This window comes from Cryptomeria japonica, chromosome 5 (genome assembly GCF_030272615.1).
Source record: "Cryptomeria japonica chromosome 5, Sugi_1.0, whole genome shotgun sequence".
Classification (NCBI taxonomy): domain Eukaryota; kingdom Viridiplantae; phylum Streptophyta; class Pinopsida; order Cupressales; family Cupressaceae; genus Cryptomeria; species Cryptomeria japonica.
This window is the reverse complement of record NC_081409.1, coordinates 31490011-31516943: the sequence shown is the minus strand read 5'-3', so window position 1 is coordinate 31516943 and position 26933 is coordinate 31490011. Positions and strand designations below refer to the sequence as shown.

The 26933-nt window shown below is 37.1% G+C and overlaps 1 protein-coding gene across 4 annotated transcripts in view; it reads left to right on the top strand.

The window, feature by feature from the left end:
- Positions 1-26933, top strand: part of LOC131057409 (uncharacterized) — a 91470-nt gene that overhangs the window by 6620 nt on the left and 57917 nt on the right. For 2 of the 4 annotated variants that reach the window (XM_057991586.2, XM_057991584.2), the window contains 2 exons: positions 22412-22480; positions 22633-22762. In XM_057991586.2, coding sequence (XP_057847569.2) covers positions 22412-22480; positions 22633-22762 — 199 coding nt within the window. The remainder of the gene's footprint in view (positions 1-22411; positions 22481-22632; positions 22763-26933) is intronic. The other 2 variants (XM_057991587.2, XM_057991585.2) reach the window with 1 other exon arrangement.

The window sequence follows — 26933 nt, the reverse complement described above, 5'->3', positions numbered from 1 at the left end:
CAAGAACAAACTTGCAATCTTCTCTTAAAACCTTGAATAACTTGTTGATAATCTCTCCCAACAAGAATGATATAACTCCATGTGCCAAAGAAGGATGATTCACAACCAACTATAAATTTCTTCAACAATAAACTTCAAACCCTTGTAGAAAACTTCACCAATTTGCACAAATGAAAGAATTGAAGTATTCTTTCCCACAACTGCAATAATTCAGATGTTATTTCACACCTTCAAAATTGCTATCAATAGGAAGTTTTCGTTTCCTATGATCAAGGAAGAAAATTGCGAAAGCCCTAGGCTCCACAATAAAAATCAAAATACTATTCATCAATTGGATGCCGAGAATGAACTCTTGCTTTTCCTTTTATTCTTTCCTTAAGAGAGCTCAAACACCTTCCTGGCCAATGTGGGATAAAAGATTTATTCCCACATTAAATTATTCACTTAAGGCACTTTATTATATTAAAGTGACTTTATTATTATAAAGTTACTTTAGAACTTTATAATAATATTAAAATATTAAATAAATCACTTAAGTCACTTAAACTTTAATATCTCTTGATGTACTTGTTTGATTGCTAAGCCGTCTGAGCTAGGAGTCGACTCTCCCTGTTCTCCATGTGATTGAATGCCTGTCTAAAAATAGAAACCCTAAATAGTGACTTTCTATAAATAGTAAGTATGTGGAACTGAGTCTAGAAATAGCTGCAAAGGCCCAATCAAGGTCGACACTGCCAATAAGCTCTGCTCAGGTGTCTTTCTATTAATAGGAACCCTGACTCTCCCAAAATAGTAACTTACTATAAATAGTAAGTGTGCCAATCTGAGTCAAAAAAACCTGTGCAAATGCCAAAACCTGAATCCAGCTGAAGAGTAATGTCTCTAATCACCAAGTAACTGCCACACGAGGCCCTCTATCAATAATTGTTAGCCTACGAGGGTCAAATGATAGGCTAATTCTTACAAATTCTGATGCTCGCAAAATGGGGACATTACAATTTGGTTTCATCTAGTACAGGTGAATTAGACTTGGGTGATAACTTCAACCTTTTCTCCATAGGTGTGGAAGCAGGTTTACAATCCTGCATTCGAAACTTGTCAAGCAAACTGCGGGCACACTTGTACTGTGAAATAAAGATACTGTCATCAGTCTGCCACACTTTGACACCTAAGCAATAATGGAGAAGCCCTAAATCTGTCATGTCAAAAGCTTGACACAAGTCCTGTTTGATGGCTGTAATCAAATGTGCTGAATTGCCAGTAATGATCAAGTCATCCACGTAGACAACAAGAAAAAGGATATCATCACCAGAGAGTTTGACATACAGATTAGTGTCAGAGGGACTGCACTGAAAACCATGTTCAACCAAATACTGATCAATCTTAAAGTACCAAGCTCGAGGGGCTTGCTTCAGGCCATATAGGGCTTTTAGCAATCAACAAACCTGATGTTCCTTACTAGGAACCTTGAAGCCAGGAGGTTGAGTCATATAAACTTCTTCTTGCAACTCACCACTGAGGAATGCACTCTTAACATCCATCTGGTGAGGTTTCCATCTAAACTGAGCTGCAATGGCTAGAAGAAGACGAATGGTACTCATCTTGGCAGTAGGAGCAAAGGTCTCCTCATAGTCAATGCCCTCCCATTGTGTAAAACCCCGAGCAACCAATCTGGCCTTGTACTTCTTTAAAGCAATGAAGCAATAGTCTGCAAAAAATCGCGACTATACCTGATTAATCTTGAATCCTAGAGCTAGCCGATTTATTCCCTGAAAAAATCCTGATTCATGAAAAAATCGTTGACCAAGCGTTGACCCAAATTTCAAAGTTTTTTTGAATTTAAATCACATTAAAATCATGTTAAAAACCCCCAAAATGGCAAAAAAGTGAAAAAAAATCATTGTAAAAACTTGCAAAACCCTAGAAAAACACGTGAAATTATTGAATTGCTTAGAAATAGGGTTGGTCTGAGACAAAATTAGAGTCAATGTGGAATCAACGTTGAAGAGGTTTGTTATTTTGTCCATTTTCGGGGGGTTCATAATTCCCCACACCTCACTTGTTCAAACCCATGAGCTCATCGACCCAACAAAGGTAGAAAGCCCACGAGCTCAGTGACCCAGTAGGAGTTTGAACCTTGGTGGCTACCTCACCAATGGAGTTTTTCTACCACAACACTAAACGTTCAAAGACATATTTAATATATGTAGATATAGATATATGATTTTTAATTTATAAAAATATATTGTTAATTTTTGCTCAAACAAAGGCATACAAATCATTATGTGAGCAATATATCTAAAGTGCTGCATGAAATAGATTTGAATGACAAAAAACAAGCTTACATAGTTGTAATAAAAGAGACTCCAACACACAATCATTAAAATTTGTCTCTACCTAAAATAGTAGTTGCAAGCTAGGTATTGCCAACAAATGCCTTTTGTTGAATTCTACCCCATAAAAAAGACTTACCAATTGCCATTAGGGAATATAAAGCATTGGAACTATGGAATATGATTTGATAAGCTTTCTCAAATATTGAACTACCCCTAGAAAACTCCTTGCCTCAATCACAATGAAAGTCTTGGATCACTTCAAAATGGCTTCCACTTTTACTAAATTCCTAATGATTGTTGGATCTCTGTCTGATAAATTTTGATCTCAGCTACTTCATAGACTTAGCTAATCTTTGATCTCAGACTTAGACAACTATTTGGTGTATTTGGTGACTGTCCTTTTAAAAAGTTAAATGAATATTTGCCTATGTAATCAGCAATATGAATATAAACAACAAATAGCTATTTTCTACAATTCATTGGTTAAACTCTTTGTCTCAATCACAATGAAAGTCTTGGATCACTTCAAAATGGCTTCCACTTTTACTAAATTCCTAACAATTGTTGGATCTCTGTCTGGTAAATTTTGATCTCAGCTACTTCATAGACTTAGCTAATACTCCTAGAAAACTCCTTGCTTCAATCACAATGAAAGTCTTGGATCATTTCAAAATGGCTTCCACTTTTACTAAATTCCTAACAATAGTTGGATCTCAGTCTGATAAATTTTGATCTTAGCTACTTCATAAACTTAGCTAATCTTTGATCTCAGACTTAGACAACTATTTGGTGTATTTGGTGACTGCCCTTTTAAAAAGTTAAATGAATATTTGCCTATGTAATCAGCAATATGAATATAAACAACAAAATCTATTTTCTACGATTCATGGGTTAAACTCTATTTTATTTACTCTCTATATCTCTATGCTATGGAAATGCCCTTAAGTTTTAAAAAAAAAGTAGTTTGTGTCTATTTTTCTACAAAATTTTATGATTTTTTAAAATCCAATTTCTTACCCATTTTATTCAAAAAATCTTGTACTTTTGGTTTGCTGATTTTTTCCCCAAATGATTTTTGTTACTATGATATGAAAGCATTGCAATTATGGAATATGATTTGATAAGCTTTCTAAAATATTGAATTAACCCTACAAAACTCTTTGCCTCAATCACAATGAAATTCTTGATCACTTTAAAATGGCTTTCACTTTTACTATTTGTCTGTTAACTTTTGATCTCAGTTACTTTATAGATAGTTAATGTTTGATCCGACGTAGACAACTATTTAGTGTATTTGGTGACTGCCGTCTTAAAAAGTTAACTAATTATTTGCCTATGTAATCAGTAATATGAATATAAACAACAAAAAATTATTTTCTACAATTCACGGGTTAAACTCTATTTTATTTGCTCTTTATATCTCTATGCTATGGAAATGCCTTGAAGTTATTTAAAAAAAATAGTTTTTCTCTCTTTTTCTACAATATTTTATGTTTTTTTTTTAAATCTGATTTTTTCAAAATATCTTATACTTTTGGTTTGCCGATTTTTCCCCTAAATGATTTTTGCTACTATGATTTAAAGTACCATTTGCTTGATACTTGACTTTGTAAACCCATTTACAACTGAGAGGTTTCTTCCCAGGAGGCAGAACAGAAATAACCCAAGTGTTATTCTTCAGAAGACTACGGGAACCCAAGTGTTATTCTTCAGAAGACTATGGTATTTTGTCTCCATAGCCTTTTCTCACTCAGGAATGCCTTTAGCCTCAGAATAATTTTGGGGCTCATGGATGCTGTGGATGTTGGCCATAAGTGCAAAGTTGACTGTATTCTGCTACTTTCTCTTGCGTTGAACTGATCTATCCTCTAGAAGCTCATCATCACGAAGATCTCCTATTGTCTTGGCCCACCATTTAGGCCTGAGGGTAGAAGTACCAACATCTGGCATTGGAGGAACAAAGTCATCTGGATGCAAATCCTGTGACAAATCAGGTGGTGTTGGATCGATAGATTCCTCATCTTTAGGGTCAGAATGCTCTGAAGCCCTCCCATCATGGGAACCAAGAGGAAGACGAACACCAACATCAGAAGTCTTCATAGACAGAATCGTAGTACTAGTGTTGAAATATCTAGCTAGTATCGGCTTCTACTATGCTAAATTTTAATGTTGCCTTTGGCAATTAAAATTTAAGTAATATGTGAGCGATTAGCTATTGTAATTTTAAATTGGGCCCTAAGTCAATGTTATGTAAAGTGTGGCCCCAATTTGTAAATTAAACGGTGGTGCCAAAAGCAAGGAAATAAAATAACTTAATTATGAGGCAGGACTTATTGAGCAGTCTAATTATAAAATGTATAACTAAAATAAAGGCAATAACTTCATTATGAGGCAGGACCTATTGAGCAGTCTAATTGTAAAATGTAAAACATATAAGCAAGCCGACTTGCTAACTTGACACCTCAAGTCAAGTATATAATCAAGGAAATTGCATGGCATTACATATACACATTACATCGGCGAATTATCTTTGCAAGACTAGCGAATTCATTTAGTGAACTCATTCAGCGAATTGTCTTCATCTCATTGAGCGAACATATCCAGTAATCAGCAGAACATATCTAGAAGACAACGAATCCTAATCGGAAGTCAGCAAGCATCATTAGATCACAGCGAACTTGATTGAAGCCTCAATGAATCTTATCAGAGTAGAGCGAACTTGATTAAGACCACAACGATCACCTTTGGAGATCTGAATTAGATTTAGTTGCTGATTGCTTTCGATCTGCACATCGGCATCGGGACAAGCTAGATGAATGTGCATTTGTCATTAATCAGATAAGTGTAATCTGCTAATTAATGAAAAAGGTTTTGATCTGGACTTGATGCTGGGTTTTTCCTCCAAGAGGGAGGTTTTCCTAGGGTATTCTTGGTGTCTTGTCTCTTTTGTGTGATTGCTTTGTGTTATTTCTGAGTTATATCTAAATCTGATCACTAAAATTAACAACTAGGAGTAGTAGAAGGCATAAATGGACCAGTAGTCTCATCAACCACAACATCACGACTAAAAATGAGACGATCTGTCTCCACATCAATCAACTTGGAGGCCTTGTTGTTGTCACTGTAACCAGTAAACATAAGTGTTTGACCCTTTGAATCCAGCTTAGCACGCTTGGTGTCTGGAATCCATACATGAGCCGTAGAACCGAAGACTTTCAAACCACTTTAGGCTTGTGTCATGACCAGGCTTCTTTAGGAGTCATCTTCTTAACGACATGTGTAAGTGACCGAGTCAGGAGATAGACTGTAGTGTAAACTGCTTCAGCCCAGTATTTCTTAGGAACATTTCTATGCTCTATCATAGAACGAGCCATTTTAGTAACGGTTTGATTTCTATGCTCAACGACACCATTCTGCTGAGGGGTGTATGGTGTGGTGAGTCGGTGCTTAATGCCATGTGTAGCACAAAATGTGGAGAAGTCATTGGAACAAAACTCCCCCCCATTATTTGACCTTAGAGTGACAATCTGAGAACCGGATTCTTTCTCTACTAAGGCCTTAAACTGCTGAAATGTACTGAACACATCTGATTTATTTTTTAGAAAATACACCCACATTTTATGACTGAAATCGTCAACAAATAACAAGAAGTACCTGCAACTAGTAACAAATGGAGTGTTCATTGGCCCACATACATCTGCATGAACCAATTGAAGGACCTTGGAGGCTCGCCAAGAATCACCATCCGAGAATGGTGTCCGATGCTACTTCCTAGCTTGACAGGCTCCACAAACTCCATGATTTTGAGGTTGGATCTCAGGTAGACCAGTAACCAAACCCTCCTGATATAACTGAGAGAGATAGTGCACGTTTAAGTACCCATAATGCTGATGCCAAAGTGTTTTGATGGATTTACTCCTAGCAACCAAAGCGTGCTACTGAGAATCACCGAAATCAGCAAGTCTATACAAACCATGATCTACAAGTCCCATAGTGATTGTTGTATGAGTCTCCCTATCGCAATTTTGCAGATGGACAAATTGAAGATAACATCTAATTGAGGAGAATGCCTCATGATTTGACTAACGGAGAGGAGATTATGTTCCATGCTTGGAACATAGTAGACATCAAGAAAAAATAAATTTCTACCTCCTAAGTGACTTTGGACAGTGCCCTTACCAACAACTGTGTACTCTTCTCCTCCTTCGAAGATGACCGAATCTGAGAATGGTTCAAATTTCGTGAACCAATCTCGACGATGAGTAAAATGCCGCGAAGCTCCTGAATATACCAGGCAGGAGAGTGTACTAGATCTGCTGTTCTCTTGGCCATAAAAGCATAGAAAGCAGATTCTTTTTGCTTAGAGTGTTCGATGACATTTGCTTTCTGTTGAGACCCTCCTTGCTTCTTTTGTTCAGAAGCCAAACGAATTCGACACTCGACCTTCATGTGACCAAACTTATGACAATAATTGCACTGAATGTTCTTCTTCTTCTTGCTCTCTTGAGAATAACTAGAGCCTTTCGGCTGAGAAGATTGAGCCTTCCCTTTGTTCTTAGCAGAAGATTTGGCAGAGAATGCTTGCTCGGTGGAGGAGGAACTGGTACTGCTTGGAAACTGTTGGTGCCACCGATCTTGTTGTAAAAGCTTGTTACAAAGATCAAAAAACTTCAAATCAACGTCAGTGGAAGTGATATTGAGCGTTTTGATGAAATGCTCATAAGATTTTGCGAAACTTCTTAGTGTGATGACGACCATGTCCTCTTCCTCCATTGTACGACCAATCGCCTCAAGTTGGTCACAATTGTCCTTGATCTTGGTCAAGTGATCCTGAAGGAGTGTCCTCTCGTCCATCATAATCAAAAAGAGCATGTTCTTCAGAAAGAATGCTCGGCTCTTGGTAGAGGTTTGATGGAGACTCTTCAAATGGTCCCATATCTCCTTCGCTGTTTTGCCGGACGGTAGTTGAGGTAGCTATTCATCGGTGACGAAGAGTTTGATGAGCATGATAGATTCTCGGTTGCGCTCATCCCATTTGTCTTGATCTTGTCCGGTAGTGGTTGGACGTTGAGACGTGCCCAAAACAACTGCATCGAGACATCGGTACTAAAAAATGTTCAGCATACACTGCTTCCAGGTGTTGTAGTTGTGGCCGTTGAACTTCTGGCTGCTTTGGAGCATTATATTCATTAGAGATGCCATCACGTACCCCGAGGTCGAACTCGTGAAGGCACAAATTCCAAGGGACGAAAACCAACATATGAAAACAAAGGGTTTTTTAGAAACAAATTTTGCAAGTCGGATTGTAAGGCAGAAATTGAAACCCTAGCACAAAATCACGAAAAGCATGGAATTGCGAGGCCGAGAAAGAAAACACAGGTTGCGTGATATTTGCAAGTCGTGAAAATATAGAAGCCGCCGACGTCGCGAGGAAAACAAAAGCGCGTGAAAAAAACAAATCGCGAGAAGAATAGGTTGCGGAAATGATTTTCGCGATTTAGCAGGAAAAATTCATGCGGGACGAATCGCAATTTTTCTGCCCGCCAGAGAAATAATAGACACGGGTAGGGCCGAAGATAGCAGGCTGAGGGTGCCAAAAAAGGGGAAAAATCGCTATTTTGCAGGTCGCGAATTTGGTGTTTTCAGCAAAAAACGCGGAATAGGTCGCAAAAAAACCTTATGGGCACGATTTTTTCAGACAAGACACGGACGTGGGTAGGGCAAAAATGCCCTCGAGCAAACCCACAAAAACTGACTCGAAAGCAAGAGCTAGGCACAAAAAACTCTAGACGGGTTTTAGGAAAATTTTGAAAATATTTTCCTTTACCTTAGCTTTAATACCATGTGAAAATCAGATTCACTGGTAAAAATACTTCATTCATATTAACTGAGAACTAGTTACAATATATAGAAGTTCCAAAAATACTGTATATATTAATTATGACACCTACTTCTATTTACCTAATATTGTAGACACATTAAATACAATATTGACCATTAACAATATAAAGAGTTATTATTCTAACAGCTTTTTGGAGCCTTTCATCACTTTTTCTGAGCCAATATGGGAGGTATGGCTCAGCTAGGGCATTCTCTAGAATCCTCCTGTACAACCAGTTAAAAAAGCTCTGCATTCAACCTTCAAATCACCACAAGAACTCAGTAAAACACTAAAAAACAAACCCAAACATCTGCAATCAAAAAACCATGAACATCTACAGTCTTTTTGAAACCCCAAAAGCTGTAAATTGCAAAAGCAATGGTGTTTCCTGTGTGAGATCACTCTACCAGCGAGGGGTCATCTCTCAGGCCCAAAATTAGTGATTTGATGAGGGTTCTCATCCTCGATAAATCCTTTAAAGAATTCATTGTTCACTCCAATAGCGTCCTATTATGTGTGCATTCTTGAATAATTCAAATAAGAGCCAAAATCCTCCTTATATAGAGTTGGAGGAAAAAGCGACCAATTTTAAATTGAAAATAATTTATTTACTCTCAAAAGGCTTTTTGACAATTTAAAATTAAGTTATGTCCAAGTCCCCCTATTTTCCTAGGCATTCAGTTGTGAAATATCCTTAACAAATCTCACCAGGTTTGTATGCACAAATTGAAATGCCCAAACAGCATGTGCAAAATTAAAATTTCCAGATAACCAACAAAAACTATAATCCTACTCATGAACAAATTTCCTTCCTTCTAACATAGTTATTACATTTGCAGAGATCAAACAATAGAAAACTTCAGCAGTGACATCATATATTCAAGTACCCAATAATGATCACAAATCTCTTATATTAATCTAATAAGTTCCCAGATAATGAATGGAAGAACAAAACAATATCAGTCACAATGGCGCTCCAAATCTTAAACGATAGGACCAATGGAAACTTAAGTGTACAAATTAATACCAGGGAATGGGGCTCATAATGCACAGGTTCGTTCCCAATGATCACTCATTAGATTTGAGGCGATACCAAAAGCAATGCCTTACAACCAATGTATTTCCTTTTGATCCTGTGCTTCCTTACAAAAATCTCATTTTGCTTTGCTGGTGTTAGATGACACACAGCAAAGGAAAACTAACTGCCGACTGCAGATGTGTACTCCAATTACCAATAAACCAATTGCGCCTTGCCACTTCTACTATTCTGAAATCACATCCAACTTGCAATTTGTTAATACTTAGATGATCGGAATGCGACTGAAATAAGGGAAAGTTACAGGTAGGGACGTAGTGGTGACATCCTACCTAAATGTTGTCTTCCAGGGGTTTTGTCCTAGAAAACACAACATGCATAGAATGCACCAGCAATCATAAACCTTTGATGCCCTCCTTTGTGAATGCCAATAGAATTAATATGCATCCATCCAAATGTCGACTTGGGCAATGAAGAATTTGGCCTAGGAGAAAATTATTTAAGAATTTATTTATTATTTAATAGTTTATTTAAAATAACAGCTTGCACAAGAAAGGGGTGTTAATCAATACCGCCTATGAGCTGGCTGGCCAACCAGCCTACATTGGGACTATTACAACTTGAGGGGACATAACATTATTCTATTAAAATATAACACTAAAGTAAATTATACAACATTAACATTAGACTTCAGCGCATATTTTAAATGTTCCCAATCAAATTGTAGAAAGCATTGCCAAGGCACTAGAAAGTTAAATTGATCACACCATGAGGCAATTGAAGCTGAGGGAAGATGTCAGGTGCTAAAACAGGAACTTTAATAAATAGTCGTGTCTTCCAAGAAAAACCTAGAGGGCCAAAAATGCTACAAAGCGTCACAACAAACTAGAACATCAAAGGACCACACTCTCCAAGAATGTTGGAGTCCCCTAACCACCACCAATTAACCTATGGTAACTCAGGAATAGGCAAACGGTCACAACAACTGACTAGGTCTGAAAAGGGGACATTACATCCTCTCTTTCATTCCCTTTCTTATATAGACCCTTAATCCCTTTTCTTCTTGTCTTTTCCTTATAACCCATGTTATCGGTTTGGGTTTGGTCTAGCCCAGATGTGGGTCTAAGTTTGGTCTACACTAGGGGCCATCCGGACATTGTGGGTCCATCTAGGACAAACCTGGGAAAACTCAAGGTGAATTTATCTATTTTTTATGTCCAATCGGTTTTGTCACAATAAATTTGGGCATTTAATTTTTTTGTTTTTTCTATTTTGGCATTTGACTTTGATCACATCCCCCAAAATGCCCCCTAGCCCTAAAAGGTGGATTCCAAGACATTTTGAAGACAAAAACATAGTCATTTCCTTTATTGTGAATGTAGATTGAAAATATCATTCATCCTTGTTGAACTTTCATTCTTTCTTGCCATTGCACAAATAGAGTTGAAGATTGGTTGGTGAAGGTTTCCAAAGTGGTGATTTCGCTATTCCTATGTATTTGCAAGAACCTATTTGTTGTTGAGGAGATTGTAGAGGAAAATCTTTGCAAAAGAGGTAGGTTTTTTTGAAGCCTTTTTTTTCTATACATTTCTTTTCTAACAAATGAACTCTCTTGTTTGACTTAGAAGTTTTTGTTTTGTTTTCATTCTTCCATGAATCTATAACATATGCTTAATTTTAATATTGAGTTAAGCTGCAAATATTTTCTTTTGTTTTTATTTGTTTCAATTCTTCAAATGTGTTGTTTTTTGAGGTTGTTGTCATAGGCATTACAATAGTGACTAGTTCTAGTTCCACGAGTCGACTACTTCAAAATAGACCTAAACTTTCCCCTTTGGAAATATTTTGATGTGGTCCAACAACTTCTAGATGGTAGGGGTTATGTTTGGATTTGTAGTGGGTGTGGTCTTAGGTATTCAAGCTAATATAGTTAGGCGAAAGGCCATTTGTGACACATCCTTGGACTAGGCATCAAAGTTTGCCTATGAAAAAATGGTGCACCCATTCTAGAAGCACAAATCATAGTATATTCTAATGAGTAGGAAAAAGAAGATGAAAAAGTAGGCCACATATCAAATCATCCTTCGTTAAAGAAGGGATCTCAAGGAACAAAACCCCCTTCATGGCCTTCTAATCTTCAACTTGTAGAGGACCACCCATTTTAGGCCACACTTGAAGAACAACCCATGACCTTTACCCATAAGAGATCAAAGGGATTGTTGGAAATGACATTTCAGGTTGGGTTTTGACAGATTGCCAATCAACACATAGCAAGATGTCTTTATGCAAATGGATTGACTTTCAATGTTGTTCCTTCACTATATTGGCTAAAAATAGTGAAAGCAATCGGTGAGGCTCCAAAAGGTACAAGTGCCCAAGTTTTAAGATAGTGCATAGTATCTTATTAGCAAAAGAGGCAAAGTCATAAAGGAGTCATTGAAGCCCATAAGGGATTATGGGCCAAAACAGGGGTGTCCATCTTTTTTGATGGACGAAGGGATGCAAGAAACCAATTACTGACCAATGTTATTGTAGTGTCCCCTAAAGGGGCAATCTTTTTGAGAGTAGTGGATTGTGAAGGGGAGGTGAAGGATGTTCCATTTATTGCTAACATTCTCATGATATCAAAGTGGGGTCTCAATACATTGTCCAAGTCATAATAGACAACACTAAAAATTGTAGAGTATCTAGTTTATTTGTGGAGGGATGCTATTCACACATCTTTTGGACACATTGTGTTGCCCATTCCCTCAACCTTATGCTACGAAAAATTGGCACCAAAATTGATTGGAACAATTATGTGTATGCCAAGGTTGAAGAGATCCAAATTTTCATCATCAACCACCATATGTCAGAAGGCATTTTTAGAACATTCTTGAAATTGGAGCTATTGAAGGTGAGTGAAGCAATAGGATTTAATTTAATAAATATATTTCACTTTAGTAAAATTTAATTTAATTTTAATCTTAGTAAATTTTAATTTTTAATTTTTGATTTTCAAATAGGTTGCCAAGACATGTTTTTCCGCTAGTACAGTACAATGGTTTTAAATGACTTGTGAAGGTTTGAGAGGCACTTGGTAACATGGTCATCAACCCAAATTGTTCCACATGGAGTTAATCTAGCACTACAAGGGCAACAAATATTAAGTAGATGGTCCTAGATGACATTTGGTGGGAATGTGTTGAATAGCTCTTTAGTTTCTTTGAACCCTTATTGAGTATGATCTGCTATACAGACATGAATGGGCCTTTTTTGGGAGAAATATATGATGGTATTGACTTAATGATGAGAAGAGCAAGATGCTAAAGAAACTTTCTTCAAACAATTACACAAAATTATTAAATAGAGATGGAACAAAATGCCCACCTTTCTATATCTTCTTGCCTTTACATCGAGTCCCAGATATTATAGTGTTGAGCTCCTTTCCGTGTTGGCAAGGGTTGCCCCATATAGAGATGTTGAAGTCAACCAAAGGTACAAGGCAACACTTTATCTTCATTAATCTTGACATGTAGGATGTAATTAGGATTGAGTTCATGGATTTTGTATGCTCCAATGACTTTAATGCTGATGCTCTTCTTGACAAGTTTAATGTTAATGCTCACAATGGTTGTACTTCCATGGACAATCATTCAAGCACCTACAACCTCGTGTGATCAAGTTTTTATTGCAAGTTTTATGAAAAAACTTTTAGCTTTTAAGTTTCATTTATATTTTATAATTTAAATTTTTAAATTTTAAACTTTTAACTCTCTAATTTTGTCTTAATAGATTTCTAGTTTATTTGCATCTGAGAGGAATTGGAGCAAATACTCCATCTACTCAGTAAAGCGCAATTGAGTACACTCAGAAAAGACACAGGACATACTGTATGTGCATTAAACTTGCGTCTTCTTTCACACAAACAAAGTGGCTGCAAGGAAGGGGACACAAGCCAGAGTATACTGACTTTAATGCTTCCACTTCCCACCTTGCTGCACTTGATATTGAAGACAAGCCAACTAGCAAGCATTAGAGTGCCAGTGGTACTATTTGTTGTTCTTCCAATATACCAGTACCAACATCATCTAACATGGATGATGATGATATTTTTTAAGAGCCATATGATGATGCTTGATTGGTGATGGCTGATTTTTAACACTTGACATTATTATTTTTCAATCTTAATGTATATCATGACATTTGAGTTTGACCAATTGACAATGTAATATTTTAAATTTTCATGGTAGTTTTGTTTATTGTATATCATAGCTTTATTCACATTTCTTGCTAATAAGGTCACAGTGATCACTAAATTGAATTATTATTTCTTTTCAGCAATTTCTTTCAGTAAAGTCAATTTTTTTGTGCAAAAACTTATTGTAAATATGGAAATGCGTGCAGAAAAATACTTGTATTTATGCACACAATTACGTAAGACACTAATCACATGCAAGGATTACATAAGCACGACAGTCAGTATCCGACCGATCTTTGCAAGAAAATGAGAGAAGTTCATTGCATAAATATGGATATTGAGTTTACAAACGAGTTCAAGGTGTGCACACAGGTTTTGAATCTTGATTGTATCAAGTATGGGATGCATATTGAGAAATATATATACATAAATTTGTTAGGCATAGTTTCACCATTGTGTAGTTGATTGGGTTGCAATAGAGCAGAAGTACATGTTCGTTTTGTTGCATACTTAGTTAAATGGGGCAACAATTATTTTTCTACAAGTTGAATAGGTTTATGGCATGTGTAGGCATTTTTACTAGATGCATAAGAGACTCTGCTACATATTTAGAACAGGGGAGTTGAAAACCACAGATATAGGGCACATCAAAGATTCATCAGCATGCGTGTAGGATGCATAGGAAAAGGGAAAGAAAGAAAAAGATGTGGTGGAGTTCCATGTTAGTAGCTGAAGTAGATGCACGAAGACGCTCATTGCATGCCAACTCAATATGTTTTGAAACATTCACATGGAAAGAAACATGGCAGACAATAATGTACATCAAAAACCAACAAGTAAGTGTGATGGGATGACATACATTTTGAAAACATGCAAGTGAGGAGTGGAAACAATAACCAAATTTGAATCAAATGCAGTTAATGATGAGGATTGTATGTTAATGGCTGTGAGGAATTGAAAAATTTATAAATGGGTCATTTTTCCTTTGTAAATTTGCAAAGAGATCAATGCTTCTTGCTGAAGTGAAAGTCTATGTGTAAGCTTGCTGTGCATTTTAATGTTCATGAATTTCAAGGTTCAATGTAGAAACCATGACACCTCAACGACAAACCTTATGCATAGAAGGATTGGGCAGTAGCAAGGCAATAGAGACAGCATAGGCGGAAATTGGTGGACTAGATAGGTAGGAGGTACTGCAAAGCTTGTGCAGTATATGAAACTTATAAAATTACCTTCATGACATTTGCTCACATTCAAAAAAGATGAGCAAAAGCACTTTGTTAAAATCAATGATGAGTGCACCATGAATGAGATTGTGTCAATGGTGCAAAATGAAGATCCTTGGCCAAGGCTTGTACAATAAAGTTGTGCAAATTGCTATATTTCGGTAATGTAGAAGCCCTTCATGCAACTGGAATTCCAATTGAAAATTGTTGGCCAAGGCTGGTACATTAAAGTTTTGCTTGCTATATTTGGTAATGTAGAAATCCTTGTTTGACTTTTGGTGAGCCTGGTTCACAATGGGTTTATTTATTTGAAGGATAAGGTGAAATTTTTAAGCAATCTAAAGACAATATATGAAGCTACTTTCCTTCTTTGTGAGGATTTGGAAAAGCCTATCTAGAGCATGGTTACTAGAGAACAAATTCATTGCTTGGTAGGGAGGCACATGCCTATCTCAGGATGATATGAGATGATTGAAAATACACGCTTATCTTGGATGAAATGAGATGATTGAGAATACATGCCTATGTTGGGATGAGATGAGATGGTTGAGAATATACACCTATCTTAGGATGAAGGTTAAGAATCTTATTTTGGCTCAATGTTGATTTTGCATGTTCTCACATGCTATGGTACAATTATAGTATAGAAGTGGAACAATTCAGAAAAGATTCCCACGTTGTGTGATGATGCACATTCAAGAAAGATGAAGGAATGGGCTAAAGGCGCTCAAATTATAGTACACATACTAGTGGAGGTACAAACTAAAGGTTGTACAAGATTTCCCCAAATTCACACTTTGATTTTTTAGGCACTTCAAAAGGTGTACAATTTATTGATGTCGTTTTTACCATGCAGGTTAATGTTTTTCCATATGTCATTACAAGTGAGTATGTTGATGCAAGATGGTAGTACATGTTCATAGGACCATCTGTACCCATTACATGCACACCAATGAGTATTTCACCATTGCACATTGTTTGGCGAATAGATCAGATGATGATGAAACACCCACATTAGCTCTAATCAACAAGGGGAAGTGTGTGTCATTTTCTCCATCTCCTCATTTGTGCAGGAAGCACAAGATGAGTGGGATTAGCATCACAGAATAAAGGAATGAGTAACTACAAGTTTCCATAGAAGCCCCAATACTCACACTGGTATGTGTGCCTATGCAAACTAAAAATACAACACATTCTCATTCTCCAACAAGCATACAAACACAATAGTAGTCAAGTACAATGCCAATTACTCTAGTGCCAAAACAATCACCACCAATTCTTATAGATTCAATTCAAGGACATGTGGAAGCTATATAGTCTATCTTGAAACATCACCAAAAGAAAAAGTATATAAATAGGTACCTTAGAAAGTTATTGAGATGCCTAAACCAGATGGAGAAATATCTAAGGCACAAACCACTTAGGCGAGGTCTCCTAGTGTACATGCTAGGTCACACATTGAAAAGGGCTTCTAGACACTTATGTTTGTGGTGCTAGATGTGTATGATGCTTTCAAATTGCCTATGCCAAGCATTGGTACAATATTAGATACCACCTTAGATGACTTGTAGACTTTAACTTTGGTTCTTGAATTCATGTGTGATGGTGTTACAGTTGTAGGGTTTGCTTGGGCTATTGAAGAATGTCACTAAATTGGGGTAGAAAGTGCTAGAGCTCAATCAAGACAAGTCATACAGGAGGTGTGCAAGCTAAAAGAGGACTTGGCGGTAGTTAAAGAAGAAAGCAAAGCTACCACAAATATGTCATGCAAATAAGTATGTGTATATGATTGTGCAAACAAAAATCATTGAAGCACTCATTGGTTCAAGAGAGGAGTCGACTCAGAATGTTAGGCACAAACGGTTGGTTCCACAAATTGCAGGACAAGATAATCAAGTTGTGACCAAACATGTCTAATGATGGTACACTAGCTCAATATATAGTAGGACTTGATAAATTGGAGGATCATGTTTATACGCTTGAAGCATTATTGAATCCACGCTTGATTCCCATGTTAACGTGCAAGTTGCTTTAAGTGTAATTAAAGAACATGGACAAAGAAGAGATGTGCTAGGCTAAAGAAGCAAAACAAAAGGTTGTAGAGGAGGCCAAGTGGAGACGAGGAAGAGCTGTGCATGAAAGAAGATGATGAAATAGCAAAATTTGAAGAACACAAAAATGTAGTCAAGCATATATTGGCGAACATCAGCCACTAGTTTGATTTGATTGCACAAACATTTGTTGCTGCACTCAAGCATTTTTCCACATCACCTAGGTGGCTAGATTGATCATGAACTCATCTATTGCCTCTACACATTGAACTTTGAGCATTACAAGGTGAACTTCTACTCGAGGATTTCTCCGAGTTGGATTTAGATGAGATCAATGTGTGCATTATGACTCTTCTTCAATGCATTACATGGCAACAAGTAGTTGATACTTGATACAATAAACTTAAACCAAATCAATTCCAAATTGCATGCTCAAGTTTTGAAAGATGCAGCTGAGTTAGCAAATGACAATATAATTTCTATCTAACTTTTATAGTTTGGGAGTTGTGATTTTGGTAAGTTTTGGTTAAATTTTTATTCTCATACACCTATTTTGTGTTTTATTTAGTGTTATGAGGATGGAACACATCATTTGTGTTGGGTGAATGTTGGTGTCATATTGTAATATCTATTGTAAGATGCATCAAAAAATATCTCTTGGTTATAGAAAGGGAGCACGGGGTTAGCAACTTAGCACCACATACAAGATAGGGATATACATCATCCATGTAACTGTGATGTATTTAGGGATGCATGATGCATGTGTGTACATGTGTACTTGTAGTTGACTGTCAATATGCACATAGCACTCTTTTAGTATGCATTAGGTGTCTATATATAATCAATGACTATAAATGCTTTGATACACAATTCAGATCTGAATCTATATAGAGGTACTTGTGCTTCGGTCTTTATTAATCTGTATACGAGTTAGTTTGAGTATTTCCTTCAAGATTGTAGTGTGTGGGTCAGAGCAGGGTTGAAGGACTTAGTGTGCTTTTTTGGGTGAGATTGTGATAGATGCTGGTATGCGTGGAGTCTTCAAGTGTTTAGTGTTAGATTGCACATGCACAAGGAAGAATGAATAACAATTTTCTTTTGAATAGGAGTGGGAAGCCAACTATTTATTCACACACATTGTCAATTTCAGCTTCTATGTATAGAAAGAGCTAGTAGAAATTTGGTTAATTGTCAAGGTTATGGGTAGAGGTTTCAGGTTACTAAAGCAATTGTAAAATCCTACATAATACTAGAGCTGATTTGCCATTAGGCTTGTTCATCTTTTTTCTCGTTTTGTTAAATGAGTATCTCCATTACTTCTCATAGAGTTTGTTGATTAAGGAAGGTTTGCAATGTTAGCTTTCATTTTAGAGAATCTTGCTCAAGCATCTGATTACTTTTCTCTACCTTCCATGCTTCTTAACTCTCTTCTCCACCTATGGGATTCATTATGTCTCTGGCAAGGTAAATAAATCTCCTCCACGTGACCTTGTTGTGGGATCAACTTGTAAAACACTCACAACAACTTCCACAAAGGAAAGAAACCACTTTGATACCACTTGATCTGTAAACTAAGATGAATATTCTTTACAGTAGTCATCAATTTACAGATTAACTTAGAAGACAACTAAGACTGGAATTATTTAAGCATAATTGCATCAAAAATCGCGAGTAAATGGGAAACCAAACAATACCAATAGAGCTGAACCCAGATTACCCTGGACAAACCCACAGATGGGAGAAAGCTCTATCAAATGGTGGTTTATTCACTCACTTATCCACTCAGTTAAATCCTCACTCCAATGACAATAGATGGTCTGAGCCTATTGGGCATGATACAAGTTTGAATCTCACCCGGACTCAGCTTTTATGACTCCTTGTAGGACTCTCACAATCTCACTGCCCTCCTACTTGCTTAGCATAGTTGCTTAGTAAATCAGAAAAATGCATATAAATACTCCCAATCCCTTTTACATGTCATCAAATACATAAGAAAAGTCCAATTCTGGTCTAAAATGTCTTATTAGAGCCTTACAACAAAGAAGGGAATTGAGTAAAATGAAGAGACAAAAGGAACTGGAATGTCACAGTGTGTTTTGTGAGGACAAATGGCTTTCTGAGCATAGGCAAAACTGCTGCTTGTCGTCAGAATGAAACAGCTGGCCACGAAACTGGTGGATTTGTCACAGAAGGCTAAACTGCTTAGGCAACTCTGTTTTCTCTTATGCCAAAGCCTGCTAGTATATGTTACATGCCTCCTTATACTCCATCCAGGTGGCTGCTCCAGATTTGAAACCTCTTTGAACAGCTTCCACAATTTCAAACCAATTCCTTCTTGGATTACTATTAACATGCTACTATTGCTCTTTAGCTTTGGGAAGGCCCACTGTGAAATTTTTGTTGTAAGAATTATGCTGATTTGACAGTTATATTGTACTAATGGATTATGCACTCTGCTACAAACTTTTGGATGCTTATCTTGATAGTTTCTGAAGAGGGGCTGATCAGGTTTTGAGGAACCTTGATTGGATTGCCATAGGCAAAGCATTCATTTTTGAAACCATTTATGCTTTGCTTGTGAATTCTGTCACAAGCATAGTTAGTCCTTTGTGACATAGGTAGTCTCTTTTCCTTGTGCATTTTGGTTTGCTTGCAATTTTAGAGTAATTTGTTCAGTAGTTGTGTACATCTGCCGTTAGTGGTTTGCTCTTGAAATCCAGTGTGGGCTTATGACAAGAATTCGGGGCTGGATAACCTATCTGTTGGGAAACTCTGTTTTTCATACCATGACCACAGGAGCCAAGAAAGCTCTTTGGCTGCGGCAAATGATAGATGCATTAGGCATTTTCTGGACAATCTGCTTAATTTCTCTCATTTGAGCATATGGGTAGTTATATGGCAGAAAGGTAAGGTGGATGCTTGCTTGGAATCAGTTAATTAACAGGATCATACTTGCAATTAAGATCCTTGGCCAAATTGATTGACCATCTTAACTTATATCTTCTTCAAAGATCCTAGTAACTTGTTGGAAGCATGTCATTTCTTGCTTATTGTTAATAGCTGACATGTTGCTGGAGGTCATGTATCTTCAATTGGTATGTTAGCTTTAACCTGTGAGAGCCAACCATCCACCAGCAGTTTGTAACATTCTTAATCATCCCATGGCAACACTTGAGAACTGGTGTCCAAACAGCAGGTGGTTCTGGACTTTTTCTAATGGGTGGCCACTTTCATTCTGCTCTTTTCCCACAATTGTCCTTTCTGGGAGTTCTTTTGATCTTGGTGTATTCTCTCACACAATTGTCTTCTTTGGTTGCATTCACTGTCAACAATTAGGGCGAGGTTAAGTTTTGGCTAGGGTTTCAGTTTAGTAAATGAAAACTGAGATAGCAGGTTTATAACAGGTTTTGGTTGTCATTGCAGTCAACTCCACAAGATGGATCAGAATGGATACAACCTTAATAGGGGTACGATCTGGACTCAAAAACCAGGGGTGATGGGGAAGCTACTTGTGACTTTTATGCTATTGTCTCACAGAGAGGTATCTGATGAAAGGCATCTTAAGCAATAGTAAACTGGTAATCTTATTGTTTTAAACACATCTACTCTCATGACTGCAAAAGGCATAACAATCGTAAAGATTGTTACCCCAGATGTTTGAAGACAGCAATATTTGGATTAACAGAAGGGTGGCTGAAAATTGCAAGGATATTGATATAAAATCAGAATGTCAAAAAGTATTTTACAGGTGGAGAGAAGAATAGATTTCTACTTTGGAAGAGTTCTATTGCAATAAGCTGTCATTGACCCTGACAGTTGCACTGACACTTCTTGATGCATTACAAATAAATGCCAAGATTGCTACTCCGCTACCACTTGAAAAATTATTTTCTCTACCCACTGAGCAGAAATAGTTGAAATCCTAGATCAGCATTATGCACTGATTAGCAAGAGATAATATAGCAGCAGACAGCAAACATACCTAATGAAGGAATCTGAACATAGTATTTTGAAACAGCACAAGATTTAGATATATGCTGAGAACTTGTTATCGACTAAATTTCAGAGTACCGTTTGGATGCGCTCAATAATATTAAGTCATGCCTAGAAGGAGAGAGCCAAGGAAAAAGTTCATTCACACCTAAACATAACTTAGAAAGAAAGAAAAAGAATTGTATCAAATTAACTTTCTGGTCACACAAATATTTAGAAATTACCGCGTGCAGTGACTTCAAACCATCTAAGGGGGTGCCATCGATATACTAAATGCAACATATGTCCAGCATTTGAGAAGAGAGACAAGGAAATTTTTTTTTTCACACGTAAAGATAGCTGACACAGGAAGAAAAATCATTGCATCAAATCAACTTTCTGGTCACACAAAAGTTTAGAAATTACTACTTGAAGTGACTTCAGACCATCTAAGGGGGTGCCATCGATATACTCAATGGAAAATTCCTCAAATAAAGATTGTGAAGTGCTACTAAAAGTTAAAAACTATTAAAATAATAGCTTGTCAAAGAAGTGTATGTTTGATTGAGAAAATCTCACAAATACTTACCCTGAAATGATACCTCATGGACTATTTTATCCTCAAAGAATATGAACTAAATGCAACGAAAACCTCTGGTGTTTGACAGCCAATGCAAAACACATTCTAACTTCCATAAATACCGAGCAATTTATCTTGCTGAGAGGAGCACAAGGGAACAATGAAACTCATCATTAGAAATATGGTATTCCTATCAGAAAGAATAAGCTTTGGAAGCTGTAAATTGCAGTAACATAAGTTATTATTACTATCAAAGAACAGCAGAGATAGCAAAGGCAAAAAAACCCCAATTAACTGAAAGAAAGCTGAAAGAAAGATATAATCACCATGACAGCTGTGTAGTGGTCGACCATAAATATCTGCATCTTGAATAATAATCTCTTGAAGAAAACATGCTAGGCACCTTTGTTTAAGGTATTGCAAGAAAGAAGATAAACTGCTTGAGTCGCTATACAGGCAGTGGTATCTTCCATGGATTTTATTATATTTAGAAGATTCCGCAAGCTCTTCACCATATCACTCCCAATCATGTTAATTCAGTTCTGCTGGAGCCCATTTTTTCAGCTGCAGATTCTAACTTCTTTTTCTAGCTCACACGTCTCTTTTAAATATAAGGCTTTTAGCCCCTTGGAGAAAAGTTTTAGATTTTCCCCATTTTAGCTTACATTAGATTTGGGTATATACTATATATATATATAATTTTGGTGTAATGCATGATGCATTTCCTTCAAAAGAAAAAAAATGTCACACTTGGCTACTGAGAATAATAATTTCTTAAAGGAAACATGTTAGGCACTTTTGATTAAGGTATTGCAAGAAAAGAGATAAATTGTTTGAGTATGCAGGCAGTGCTATCTTCCATGGATTTCGTGGTATTTAGAGGATTCCTTGTGCTCTTCCCCATATTACTCGTAATCATGTTTACTCAGCTTTGCAGTTCAGTCTGTTTTTTCATTTGTAGATTTTAACATGATCTCTTTATCTGGCTTACATATGTCTCTTTAAATATTTGACTTACAGCCTCTTGGAGAAAAATTTCAGATTTTGCTCATTTTAGCTTACATTAGATATGAATTTCCATGTCATTCTGCTGATTAATATATGCAACGCATGCTTTTTGATGTAATGCATGTTGCATTTCTTTGAAAGGAAAAAAAACTCGTGCTCGGCTTCTTTATATATCCAGTGCCAGTGCAATGTTCTTTGTTTGAATATATGGTATTCAATCTCTCTTTTCTTCTAGGGAAATCTGCAAGTAATTGCAGATTAAGTGAAATTTGAAAAAAAATCTGTTCAAACATTTAGCATCTATGTTTCACCTTTGTTTTGATTGAGTGTAGCTAATGATTATATAAATCATGATTGTGCAGGTTGACATTAATAGAGCAACTGATGAGATTGTTAATGTCACATTCATTAGAGCCCCGTCAGATGCTATGCTCAAGGTTGATATACCTCTTCTGTATAGAGGAGAGGATGCGTGCACAGGAATTAGAAAAGGTAATAACATATTCCTTTATAATGTCAAATAGCATATTCCTTGATAGTGTCATTAATTTTTGCTATGATTTCTAAAGCTTCATGCAGAGACAACCGACTTGTGTAGCATGCTATGTTATAGAGGTAAAATGGGCAGAAAATCTGAAGAGAAGAAATAAAAGAAATAGGCAGTCCTTTTACTTCAAACTGCCACTTCGCCATAAATAGCCAAAGAAACACCATAAGATCTTCCATTTGAAATAAACTATGGTAGGCACATACCCTGTAATAATATGAAACAGAGTCTTTTATTGTGAGGATTCATTTTTAGTGGAATAGAAATTGTGTTGCTAATTTAATATAGTCAGAGGTGGTCCAACAAAACATTTCAGTTGCAGGTATCTAGTTATCATAATCATTATTATTTATTAATCTTTTCATTGGTATTTTGGAGTGCAGTTTACCCATGCACATAGATGGTCAGTATGGTTGACTCCTTTGCTGATATATGACTTATTTTTAGCTGTGAATAGTAGTTGCCCTTTCATTTCCCAGTATATTAGTAACTTCTATTTTTCTCATCATTTTTTCACGCTATAGATTTTGATTTCTCACAGAATTCCCTTGACAAGATCATTTGCATGGAAGAATTTCCTCTACCAGGGATCCCTTTGAATATCCATGAAGTGGATTTGTTGAAACCATGTTTCAAACTTTTAACAAATGCAATGGGCAGGCATAAAGTCATAATCCACAACCTTTGTCAGCATTTTCCTAGTCCATGCCAAAATGGGAGCCTTAAAACAAGATAACAGTGGATATATTATGGATTGCACAATTGGGTTCTGGAGATAATCTTTTATATGGGCACTGCAGGGATTTATTACACAATAATGACTTGATTCGATCCATTCCCAGCAGCTTGGGGAATTTGATTAATCCAAAAATCATGCTGATGGTTAGTTGCAATTTTTCAGGACGAATTCCAAATGAGTTGGGGAATCTGTTAGAGAACCTTCTAGATGTGAATTCAAAAGGTTTTACTGGTACTATGCCTTCTGCTCTGGGTAATTTATCATAACTCCACTGGCTTGATCTAGCTAAAAATCAGCATAATGTGTCTCTTCCATGCTCAAATATAAATGACAGTGGATTAGATAAACTTCATGGTGCAAGACACTTTCACTCTAACAGGAATAAGCCAGTGGGTACAATTTCCCCAGACCTTTTTCATTCCATATTGAAGCTAGTTCACCCGCTCCTTGATGGAAATGTTTTTACAGGAGAAATTCCCTCTACTTTGGGACTGAGAGAATCATTGGAGTTGTTGAGGCTTGATAGGAACTTTTTAAGTGATTCAATTCCTTTGAACATCAGGCATTTAGGAAACAATATGGAATTGCTCTTGGGAAATCCATCTTGCAATCCTTAATCAGGCCTCCAGTCCAGGCTTGTTTGAGGCCATAGAGTGCTTGACTAGTCTGCATACTTGGTGTTCTTTACTGACAACCTTGAAACTCGGAGGCTGTATTGTTGATTTGTAGCTAGGTCGGATCCGGATACCTTCTAGGGCCGACCTAGTACATAAATGCTGAGTGGCCTGTCGGCCTTAGCATTTTGACATATCACTTTATTGTGTAAACCCTATTTGGGCGATGGGTGTAACTTGTATAACTGACTGGTATATGTAACTTGTAATTAAGTGAGACTCATATTGAGTCCTACCCCAAATGAAACTTGTAATAAGCAACAATTGATGTAACTTGTGAATGGGCCTTGACCCATATTTGAAATGTAACTTGGCTCCAAAATATACAAGGCCGACCAAGGGTGATTAAGGACATAATCACCTATATAAGCAATGTAATCTGGGCGATCAAACACACAACTCAAGCATTCATTCATTCAGCGATCTACTTCTGATTAGCAGCGAATTTCTCCTAAGTATCAGCGGTGAATTACTTCAGTTAGATCAGCGACCTATCACTTGGTCGAATCATCCAAGAACAACAATTTATTAGTGCAAGTTTGAGCGAACCATTCTCCAAGGTTGCAGAATTTGTCAAAGGGCTGGCATATTATCCTAGAGGTGCCGGATAGACACTCAGTGACAGCGAACTGCACTTCAAGGATATTCTGATCAGATTGTCTCAAATAAGTTGTGCCCTAATTGATCTATGTCTTGAGAAGACAATTGTAATTTGCTTTTGTGTTTATTCTAATCTGATCTGAGATTGCTTGCTGGGTTTTTCACCTCCAAGAGGGAGGTTTTCCCAGGGTATCTTGGTGTTCTTGTGTATGTGTATTTATTTATTTCTGAGTCATGTTAATTCTGATCACTAAAATCAACATGTGTCATGTAGACTTCTTCCTGCAAATCGCCATTGAGGAAGGCGCTCTTGACATCCATTTGATGGACTTTCCATCCAAATTGAGCTGAGAGAGTGAGGACAAGGCGAATGGTAGTCGTCTTGGCCGTGGGAGCAAATGTCTTGTCATAGTTGATGCTCACCTTCTGTGAAAACCCTTTTCCTACTAATCGAGCCTTGTACTTATCAATGGTTCCATTCGCTTTATACTTGACTTTAAATACCCATTTGCAGCTAATGGGCTTCTTCCCTAGTGGAATATCTGACAATACCCAAGTGTTATTTTTCAGAAGACTATGTTGCTCAACTGCCATAGTCTGTTCCTACTCAGGTACACCTTTAGCCTCTATATATGTCTGAGGCTCATAAATACTGTGAATGTTGGCCATAGGATCAAAATTAACTATGTTTCGCTTGCTATTGGCTCTAGCTGATCTACCCTCAATGAGCTCATTATCATGAAGATTACTAATGTTGGTCCACTACTTAGGTAGGAGATTTGAAGTACCTACATTTGCTTTAGGATGAATAGTATTACCTAGAATATCTGGAGCATGCTCATCTGGATGTGGATACGGATGTTCTTGAGGAAAGTCACGTGGCGCAAAATCATGCCTGGGAGATCCTACAACTGTAGAGTCAATTGAATCCCTCTCATCAGGTGGAGCTTAAGGAAGGCAAACACCCATATCTGTAGCCTTTGGAGGCTGATCCTCAATGGTTAAAATAGGAGAAGGAGGCTGGAAAGGCCCTCTTTCTTCATCAAATACTACATCTCGACTGAATATGAGATGATTCATGTCTACATCAATCAGCCGATAAGCCTTATGATTGTCATTGTAGCCGGTGAACATCAATTTCCGACTCTTGGAATCTAGTTTGGTGCAGTTGGCATCTGGAATCCAAACATAAGCTGCAAAGCCAAAAACTTTCAGATGATTGATTTTGGGCTTCCTACTAGACCAAGCTTCCTTTGGAGTCAACTTCTTAACGACCTTTGTGGGAGACCGGTTCAGAAGATAGACTGTAGTGAAGACTGCTTCCGTCCAAAATTGCTTTGGAATATTCTATGCTCCAACATAGACTGAGCCAGATGATTGTACGGTTCCTGCACTCAACAACAACGTTTTGCTGAGGGGTGTAAGGTGTGGTAAGCTGATGCTTAATGCCATGTGATACACAAAAGTTGGTGAAAAATGGAGAACAAAATTCCCCTCCATTGTTTGATTGAAGAGTGACTATCTGATAGCTAAACTCTTTTTCCACTAAGGCCTTAAACTTCTGAAACATGTTTAACACTTCTGTTTTTTTCTTGAGAAAATACACCCACATGCGTCTGCTGAAATCATCAACAAACAATATAAAATACCTGATTCGAGTGACTGATGGAGTGTTCATGGGACGACAGTTATCCACATGAACTAGCTGCAAGACCTTGGATGCTCTACAAGCGTCTCCATCTGAAAATAGAGTCCTATGTTGCTTTCCAGCTTGACAAGCTCCAGAAACTCCATAATTCTGAGTCTGAATCTCAGGTAATCCAACAACTAGATCCTCTCGAACCAACTGAGAGAGATACTGTAAAGTCCCAAACTTATCAAATTTAATCATTTCTCTTAGTGGTAATTCTATTTCCATCGGGACTTAACATTTTAACTGAATTTGAGGGGGGAGGAAACTAGGGTCCATCGGGACTTTGTGCATTTATGACAAATTTTAACCTCCTAGGAGTGGAAAAATGACTCCTATAGGTACTTTTGACGTTCTAGCCCAAAATCCACACCAATTCGCAACATTTAAACACATTTTACGCTCATATTTAA